At 36.4% G+C, this 10,806-nt stretch overlaps 1 protein-coding gene across 1 annotated transcript in view; it reads right to left on the reverse strand.

The window, feature by feature from the left end:
- ACAA2 (acetyl-CoA acyltransferase 2) overlaps positions 1-10,806 on the reverse strand; it is a 46,316-nt gene that overhangs the window by 33,852 nt on the left and 1,658 nt on the right. Inside the window, exon 2 of the mRNA XM_082667158.1 lies at positions 4,255-4,421. Within this exon, the coding sequence (XP_082523284.1) occupies positions 4,255-4,421 (167 nt within the window). The remainder of the gene's footprint in view (positions 1-4,254; positions 4,422-10,806) is intronic.

Below are 10,806 nucleotides of genomic sequence, written 5' to 3' on the forward strand. Positions count from 1 at the left end.
CAGTAGTTACTTTTAATAGCACCCAGGTGATTGTAATGTGTAACCAAGGCTGAGGCTGGCTGACCTAGGAAGGGGAAAGATGAACAATGGTCAGGAGAATAAGAGGTGGGACTAGACTACTGCTTCCCAAACTTTAAAATGCATACTGGGGCATCTTGTTAAAATGTAGGTTCTCAGTAAATAGGTCTAGGACTACCTGAGATTCTGCATTTCTAACCACTGCCCTGGTGAGGCCAATGTTGCTGGTCCAAGGACCACACACTTTGAGTAAGAAGGGATGAAACAACTTTTTTTTCTTTTTAACAATAACAACAGCTTCTATTGTAGAGAAAGCTAAAGCAAATTTGATAAAATGTAAAGTTACAAGAATAGTACAATGAACACCCTAAAGTTACCTTGATGGACCAAATCTTTATGTTTTATCAAATTTGCTTTAGCTCTCTCTACAATAAAGGTACATTAGTGCCTTTAACACCAAGAACCTTAACACCTCTCAAAATAGGCAGGCCATAAATATATAAGTTCAAAGTATAGTCGATTCTTATTATGTGTAGATTATATACTTGCAAATTCACCTACTTGCTAAAATTTATTTGTAATCCCCAAAATCAATACTTGCAGCACTTTTGTGGTCATTTGCAGACATGTGCAGAGTGGAGAAAAATTTTAGCTGCCTGATATGCACGTTCCTAGCTAAGGATGAACAAGAGGACACTCTGCCTTCTTGCTTCAGCTCTCATCCTAGAAATAGTGATCTTCCTGCAGTCTATTTAGTTTTATGCATTTTTGTGCTTCTTGTGGGTGATTTTACTGTTTAAAATGGCCCCCAAGTATATAATGCTGAAGTCCTTGCTCTCCAGTACCCCTAAGTGCAAGAAGGCAGTGATGTGCCTCACAGAGAAAATATCTGTTAGATAAACTTCATTCAGGCATGAGTGATAGTGCTGTTGGCTGTGAGTTTAATGCTAATGAATCAACAATATATATTAAATACGGTGTCCTTAAATAGAAACATATATAAAACAAGGTTATGTACTGATCAGTTAACAAAAATGTTGTGACCGGAGGCTCACAGGAACCTCACCCTGTCGTTTCCCCTGGGACCAGTGGTTCAATAGTTGCTAATTCGGTGTACACGGCAACTATATAAAACATAACTACTGTGAATAACGAGAATTGACTACCATGAACAGTTGTGTGCCAATAAATTAGATAATTTAGGTAAAGAGGACAAGTGCCTAGAAAGACACAAACTACCAAACCCAACTCAAAGAAAAATAGACAATATGAATAGACCTATAACAAGTGAAGACTGAATTAATTAGTAATCAAAACACTACTCACAAAAAAAGCCCAGACTGGCTTCATTACTGAATTCTACCAAACATTTAAAGAAGCATTAATACCAATTATTCACAAACTCTTCCTAAAAAATAGAAAAGGATCACTTCCCAACTCATCATGAAGCCAGAATTATCCTGATATCAAAACCAGACAAAGACATCACAAAAAAGTACAGATTAATATCTCTTATGAATATGGATATAAAAATCTCCAACAAAATACTAGCAAACAGAATTCAGCAATGTACAAAAAGAATTATATGCCATGACCAGTGTAAGGGTCATCCAGAAATGTAAGGTTGTTTCATCACCTGAAAGTCAATTAATATATCACGTTGTATCAACAGAATAAAAAACAAAACTCATACGATCATCTCAATTGACACAGAAAAAGCACTTGACAAAATCCAACACCTTTTCATGATAAAAACATTCAATAACCTAGGAAAAGAAGAGAACTTCCTCAACCTGATAAAGGGCATCTAGAAAAACCCATATAATCATACTTAATGGTGAAAGACTGGATGCTTTCCCCACAATATCAGGAACAAGACAGGGATATCCATGTTTTGTCTCTTTCATTCAACATCAGAGGTTCTAGACAGAGCAATTAGGTAAGAAAAATAAATACATAAATAAAAGAAATCGAGATTGGAAAGAAAGAAACATAACTATTTCTACTCTCAGATGACATAATGTTATATATAAAAAATCCTAAGTAATCAACTAGAAAACGATTAGAAGTAATAAATGAGTTCAAGGTTTCAGGATATAAAATTAATATATAGAAATCAATTGCATTTCTTTTTTTGAAAAATCAGCTGCATTTCTATACACTTGCAATGAACAATCAGAAAATGAAATAAGAAAACAATTCCATTCACAATAGCATCTAAAAGAATAAAATACTTAAGAATAAATTTAACAAAAGAAGTGCAAAACATATTCTGACAACTCTAAGACATTGTTGAAAAATTAAAGAGGATTTATACAAGTGAAAAAACACGCCATGTTCATGGCAATATTCCTTCAATTGACCTACAGATTCAAAACAATCTCTATCAGAATCTTAGCTGACTTATTTGTAGAAATGGGTAAACAGATTCTAAAATTATCAAACTGCAGGAGACCCAGAATAGCCAAAACAACTTTGAAATGAATAACTAAGTAGGAGGACTCACATTTCTTGATTTCAAAACTTACAAAGAAGCAATGATGATCAAGACAGTGTGGAACTGACATAAAAAGGACAGACATATAGATCAGTGGAAGAGAACTGGGAGTCCAAAAATAAAATCATGTGTCTATGGTCAACTGATTTTCCATAACAGTGCCAAGACCATCCAATGGGAGAAAGAATAGTCTTTTCAAAAAATAGTGCTAGAACAACTGGATAGCCACATGCAGAAGAATGAATTTGGACCTGTACCTCAAAATATATATAAAAATTAAATCAAAATAAATCAAAGCCCTAAATGTAAGAGCTAAAACTATAAAACTTAGAAGAAAACATAGGGATAAGTCTTCATGACCTTAGATATGGAAATGGATTCTTAGATAATGACACCAAAAGCCTGAGCAACAACAACTGAAATTGGGCTTCATCAAAATTAAAAATTTTCATACTCCAAAAGATACTATTAAGAAATGAAAAGATAGCAAAGTATAGAAAAATATTTACAAATCATGTATCTGTTAAGGGACTCATATCTAGGATATATAAAGAACACTTATGACTCAATAATAAAAAGACAAATAACCCAATTAAAAAATGAGAAAAGGATATGAATTAGACACTCTCCAAGAAGATACGGCAATGGCAACAAGCTAATGAAAAGTTGTTCACATCATCAGTCATCAGGGAAAGGCAAATTAAAACCACAATGAGATACTACTTCATATTCACTAGAATGGCTATAATAAAAAGACACACAATATAACAAGTGTTGACAAGGATGTGGCAAAAATGGAACCTTCATACACTGTAGGTATGAATGTAAAATGTTTCAGCTGCTTTGGAAAACAGTCTGAAAGTTTCTGAAACAATTAAATGTAGAGATACCATATAGCCTAGCAATTACACTCATAGGTATACACCCAAGGGAAATAAAAACCTATGTCCACACAAAAACTTGTACTTGATGTTCAAAGCAGCATTATTCACAAGGGACAACTGTGCACCTTTTTCTGAGCCTTATCCCAGCTCTAAGAGCTGAAAGCGCTCAGCACAGGAGGTGGCAGTAGCCTCAAGTCTTCTCAGCCTGCCTCACACCCTTCTCAGTCTGGAACCACCTTAACGAGTCAGGAGAACAGTGATTAGGGCCTCAGTACTGTCAGTGGCAATGCACTCAGTGTAGAGCCTCCGTCCCACCAATGAGGTCTGGGAAGAGTAAGACAGTCCCCACTTCATGGCCACACTTTGAAGGAATATTCAGCTTTCAATTACTGCAAATGAATCATCTATTTTGTACACCATACATAGCAAGGTAGAGGGTAAAGGAGCTTCTCATTTCCCACAAAACACTGACCAAGCTCCTACTGTGTGTAAGAAATGATGGGAGATGTGTTGCATTGCTTGGGTTTGCTACCCTCCTTAGCGGCACACAGAGAGAACCAATTTACTTCAAATAAGTCAAGGAGATTAATTTGCTATTTAAGAAGCAATAAAATGTATCCCAAGTCCCAGACAGATCCCAGATAGATATATAGTTTCTGAATATATGTTCTTTTGAATTATATACATCCTTTTGAATTATATATGCCATTGCTTCTGGAGTCAGAGGACTCCTCAAATTATGAATACCTTCAACTATTATTAACTAGTACACCATTACAACACGTTAAAGGAATTATTTTTAGAAACTGATAAAAGAAAGCAATAGGAATGAAATGTCCCTTCAGCCCTACTAACCTGTATGACGTTGCCTACAACGACACTGTCGATAGTTTCAGGCGAGACTTTGCCAGCAGACAAGGCAGCCCTGGCAGCAGATTCAGCCAAGTCAGTAGCTGTGAAGTCTTTCAGAAGACCTCCATAAGCCCCAAAGGGTGTCCGCTTAGCAGCAACGATGAACACACCTATTGCAAAGAGGAGAGATTTATGAGCAACTACAGGTTAGTCAGTGTCCCTAACATGCTTTAAATAATTTCATTGTGAACCTTATTGTCAAGTACAATTTTCAATTAAACAACTAAAAATCTTTGTCACATAATAATACATAGAATGGGTCACCCTCACAGAAGCAGTACTAAAAGTTATCATTTTGATCAACACCTACATGCTGGTACCAAGAACTGCACTGCAGGCTACGATGTAAATCCATTTTGGCTAGATGACATTCTTATAATCTGATGATTTGCAATGCTAGAAACATTTGTTTAAAACAAAAGGCTTCTTCTATTTGCTGGAGTATATTGCCTAGTCATAGAATCAAAGAATCTCCCACTAGAAGGTACCTTAAGGTTGTTTGAGGCCAACCACTCATCCTATAAGAACATCCTCTAGAATATTCCTGACAAGAGGTCCTCTCTAACTTCTGCTAAAGAACTTTCAGTAAGAAGGCATGCTCCATTGTGTGAAGCAGTGTGCCCGTGAACAGGCAACATAACCTAACGATTTTTTTTCTCGTACTGAGCTGGGCTTGGCTTACCAAGTGTTCCATCTACCAATCGTAGTTCTATCCAAATGCATTCCAAACTCAGACAGATTATATAGCTTCTAGAACATACACTGCTTTGAATTTGTATTACATATGTCACTGCTTCTAGAGTCAGAGGATGACTCAAATTACAAATTTCAAATAATGTGAACTATTATCTTTTACTCTTAGAATAAAATGAGCATAACAGATAAAACAGATGACCTTTATCATGGGTAGCCCCTCCAGTATCTGGAGTCAGCTAACCTGTAAAATTCCCCAGACTTAATGACTCTTTTCCCAAATACACAAAAAGCGTTCTTTCAACGGTTCTTTATTTAACATTAATTCTGGTTGTTTTTCCCTAAAGACACTCTCATTTGCTAATATCCTATTATAACGTGTCAGTTAGAATGTAACAAAGTTTCCTACATCTGACCTAACCACAAAGGATAGAGAGGAATTATCTATACATCTATTATTGCAAAGACTACAAATTTGCAGTATCACTATTGGTTCGATTGGTGTCCCTGTACAGATAAATACAAATTGTCCCTTCCCAAGGCACTCTACTGCCACCTGCCTATATATATATATATATATATATATATATATATATATATATATATGGTTAACAAATCTACAATGACTATGATATGAGTGGCACCCACTAGAGTTGTGAAATGCAAAGCCTGCATACTGGGGAACAACATCGGTTACAGCAGCTTCATCACACTAACATTTATTAGGCACCTACTGAGTACTAGACATCTCATCACTTGTCATATAGTATCTAATCTTCCCAACAACTCTGCAAGGTAAATATTACAGTTAACATACAGGGGCACTTCCTGTATGATGGACTTCATGCTTGATGCTTCGTATACACTAACTACATTTTCCCAAAGACAATCTGAGCACACATTTCCACATCTTGCCAAGAAACTGAGGGACTTTTAACAATGGGTTTGTACCCAGATATTGACCTGTAATTGAGACCATGCAAACATTATACCACTATTGTTATCTGGGTACAATTCTCCTGTTTATGTCAGAGATCTCTTTCCATGGAACAAACTAAATCTATCCTAAAAAAAATTCCAGCTTCTTCTTTCATTCCTACTTTGAGAAATTTACAGTCTAAAAGAATGTTAGGAGCAACATATATAACTATACTTTAGAACAGATCCAATCAGTTTTTTACAGATAAAATATTCAGATACTTACAAAATGCCATAAATATTGGTTTGGTGCACTACAAATGTTTTCCTCTGAGATGGGTTATTCTGGGCCACTATGCCTTCCTGTAAACATCCTCTAATCCTCCTTGATTAATAGTCTCTGCCTATTTTTATACTGGTGTTTGCTTTATTTCATTTTTCTTTCCCCTTTGCTTGCCTTCTTCCTGATTTTGGTACAGTCCTGCTCTGGTCATCGCTCCTATTTGCTCCTATTTGACCAACTCTCCAGTAGACACTGACGATATATAAGAATGGCTTCCTCAAGTCCTTGGAGAATGAACAAAAGTAGGCAGATGTAGAGTAGATATGGGAAAAGGGAATAACACGGGGTGAGTGTCCAAGTTATTTATAACCTCTAACCTGAAGGCCAGCAGCCCACGCTAAATAGAATGGCGAGAATTCAGAAACTCAAAGTCTTGCTGGCTTGAAGAATCAGAGAACTGAATTTATGGCAATCACAGATACTGGAAACTGAGGGGGGGGATCTGTGAAAGAAAAGCGCTACAGTGGGGAGCCCAAATATCTGGCTGAATCCTTTATCATGAACCTGTGGGGACAACTACAACCACCTCAGCTAAGCCTAAATGAATTAGTTAGATCTGAGCTACTGCCCTCTACAGGGGAGACAGAGTGTGCAGTTTGAGTTCAGCCAAATTAACTGCCTGCAAAAAAAGTTAACTAAATAATCGGTAAGTCAGTACTTTTTGGAAAGTACCAGAATCCAGTCCCTACAATGGTTCACCTGCACTGTCCACCACACAATCCAAAATTTATTCACCTATGAAGAAACAAGAAAATACAGGCATATCTCAGAGATATTACAGGTTTGGTTCCACACGACTGCAATTAAGCAAGTTGCACGAATTTTTTTGTCTTCCAGTGCCTATAAAAGTTACGCTTCTACTGTGGCCTGTTAAGTGTGCAATAACATTATGTGTAAAAAAATGTGCATACTTTAATTTAAAAAAGACTTTATTGCTAATAAATACTAACCATCATCTGAGCCTTCAGTGAGTTGTAATCTTTTTGCTGATGGAGGGTTTGAAACATTGCGAGAATCACCAAAATGTAACACGGACACAAAGTGAGCAAACGTTGTAGGAAAAATGTCACCAATAAACTTGCTCAACTGCAGGGTTGTCACAAACCTTCAATTGGTAAAAAACCGCAGTATTTGCAAAGTGCAATAAAATGCCATATGCCTGTGTGACTCATTCTTGAGATAAAAGAAAATCAACAGCAACCAACCCCAAGATGACCCAGATGTTAGCATTAGCAGACAAGGATTTTAAAGCAGCTGTCTATCATAACTATGCTCAAGGATGTATAGAAAACTTTGTTCATAATAAAGGATAGGACATCTCCACAAAGAAAAAAAAAGCTTAAAAAAAAGAACCAAAGTGAAAATTCTAAAACTGAAAAATATCTGAAATAAAATATACACCAAATGGGAAAAAGCAAGTGTGAAAAAAAGAAGTGTAAAAGCAGAATGGAAGTGAAAGGAGTAAGATTCAGTGACCTTGAAAGAGATAAATAGACATTACCTGATCTGAAGAACAGAGGAAAAAGATGATTGGGCAAAACAAAACAAAACAAAAAACATGGGCAAAGTCTGACAAAGGAACAAAGGCAATTCAATGGAGAAAGGATAGTCTTTTCAATAACTGGTGCTGGAACAACTGGACATCCACACGCAAACAACAACAACAAAGTAGACAGACCTTACACCTTTCATAAAAATTAGCTCAAACTGGAACACAGACTTAAATCAAAAATTCAAAGACTATAAAACTCCTAGAAGATACCAAAGGAGAAAATCTAGACGACCTTTGGTTTGGCTTGGTGATAACTTTTTAGATACAACACTAAAAGCACAATCCATGAAAGAAAAATTTGGACTTTATTAAAATTGAAAACTTCTGCTCTTCAAAAGACATTACTAAAAGCACAAAAAGACAAGCCACGGACTGGGAGAAAATACTTGCAAAACACTTATCTGATAAAGGGCTGGTATCTAACATATACAAAGAGCTCTTCAAACTCAATAATAAGAAAACAAACAACCCAGTTAAAAATGCATAAAAAATGTGAACAGACACCTTACCAAAGATACTATACAAATGGTAAATAGCCATATGAAAAGATGTTTGACATCATGTTGTTAGGTAACTGCAAATTAAACTAACAATGAGATACTATCCCACAACTATTAGAATGGCTAAAATCCAAAAAACACTGACAATACAAAACGTTGGTGAGGATGTGGACCAAAAGAAACTCACCCACTGCTTCTGGGAATGCAACATGGTACAGCCACTCTGGAAGACAATGTGGCAGTTGCTTCCAAAACTAAAACTAACCATACTCCACTCATAGGATCTAGTAGTCACACTCCTTTGTATTTACCCCAGTGAGTTGAAAACTTAGGTCCACACAAAAACCTGTATACAAATGTTTATAGCGGCTTTATTCATAATTGTTAAAACTTGGAAGCAGCCAAGATGTTCTTCAGTAGGTGAATGGATGAACTGTGGTACACTCATACAATGGAATATTCTTCAGCACTAAAAAGAAATGTGGTATCAAGTCATGAAAAGACATGAAAGAAACTTAAATGCATATTGCTGGTGAAAGAAGCCAATCTGAAAAGGCTACACACTGTATGAGTCCAAATATATGACACCTAGAAATGGCAAAATTATGGAGACAGTAAAAAGACCAGCGGTTATCAGGGGTTGGGGGTGGTAGGGAAGGAGAAATGAATGGGTAGAGCACAGGGACATTTTAGGGCAGTGAAACTACTCTTTATGATACTAAAATGGTAGATACATGCCATTATACATTTGTCAAAACCTATAGAACTATACAACACAACAAATGAACCTTAATGTAAACTGTGGACTTTAGTTAAAAATAATATATCAGTATTGGTTCATCAATTGTAACAAATGTACCACATTAATGCTGTTAATAATAGGGGATAACGGAGTGAGGCGAGGAAGTATATGGGAATGCTCTGTACTTTCTGTTCAATTTTTCTATAAAACTAAAAGATAAATTTACAGATTCAAGCTCAGTAAACTCCAAAGTGAATAAATGCAAAATACACGCACACACTCACTCATCTTGGCACATCACTGTCAAACTTCTCAAAACGAAAGACAGAATCTCAAAAGCCAGATAAAATGATATATTGCATACATGAAAATGATTCGAATTGAACGTTGACTTTTCAGAAACAATGAAGGCACGTTTCATTTGCTTCTCCATAAATTTCCTGTCATGAGTTTTTTCCTTGTATTTCATAACCTAAGAAAGCATTTTTGTGTGGGAAGTGCGTATGGCGAAATATGAGAAATCTACAAAAGAGTGTGCGTGTGTGAAAATGAAAATGAAAGCAAGAACTTCCCCTTTCCTTACATCACGTCTGCTTACTTGAAGCTCCCAGGCTGTAAAGGTTAGCATGAGCAAGGCTAAAACTGAACTAATACAATTATTTTGAGTGGGGAAAAAGCTATTAAGTGTATTTTTAAAAATAATCTGGCATGTGCAGGTACAAAGACTAGACAATCTAAAGGATTTTTTCCTGTAATTTCATAAACTGGATACCATGGCAATAATTATTTGATCTGATGTCGATTTTATGTGGAAGTTGAAAGGTCTAAAACTTAACAATCGGTAACACCCAGCTAAGATCTTGTGTATTTTAAAAGGCTCTGAAAATTCAGAGGTTAAAGATTTTTACTGAAAGACAATGAAAAGACATATTAATCCAGAGCATAGTGAGTCAGAAACACCAGGAAAGGGTCTGGCAATGTGGCAGATGTGACCACAGAGGCAATGTGGCCTGGCAATGTGGCAGATGTGACCACAGAGGAAAAATAACACTAGAAGAGAAAGAGGAATTCTGCCTTCCTTTCTATTACATTGTTACGCAAATATTTACTCATTTAATTACAGCAACTGCAGACAGCAACCAAAGCTAACAAGGAAAACTGCTGCTTCTGTATCCACTTCAGTTTCAGGATTCATCTGGCAGCTCCCTGACCCCCGCCCCCGCCTGCCCACCTCACCTGCCTTGAAGGGTTGCACAAACATTCCCAGCAAAGCTAAGGAGCAGTAAGAGAGTTAATATTTGTTGAGTGCAACCCTTCTACCAAGTCCTGGGATTGGTGCTAATAAAAACCCGGGATATTGGTTCTACAGAAATCTGATAAATTAATGACAATCTTTACCAAAGTCAATTATGCTCCCATTCAAATGTGTCCTTTTCCCCACAAGAGTCAGTCGCATGTTCTCTCTTACCCACTAGTCCTGCAAGCACCTAGTATGCTACTTGAGAGAAGTATGTATCTGTAATGTATTCTAACCAACGAATAACAATCAAGACACTACCATTAGAGACAAGCCATTCTACCTTTCTGGACATCAGTAAAACAGGGAAACATTCCCTGTAAAACAGTTTACAGTTTCCCTGTAAAACAGGGAAATGGATAAAAATACGATCACTAACTTTTAACACCATAGTGAATGGTATCCCAAATTTATAAACTTCATACTTCCTTAATGCAGGTGTTGATGTAC

This window comes from Grampus griseus, assembly GCF_964374135.1.
Source record: "Grampus griseus genome assembly, chromosome: 12".
NCBI classification, from domain to species: Eukaryota; Metazoa; Chordata; class Mammalia; order Artiodactyla; family Delphinidae; genus Grampus; species Grampus griseus.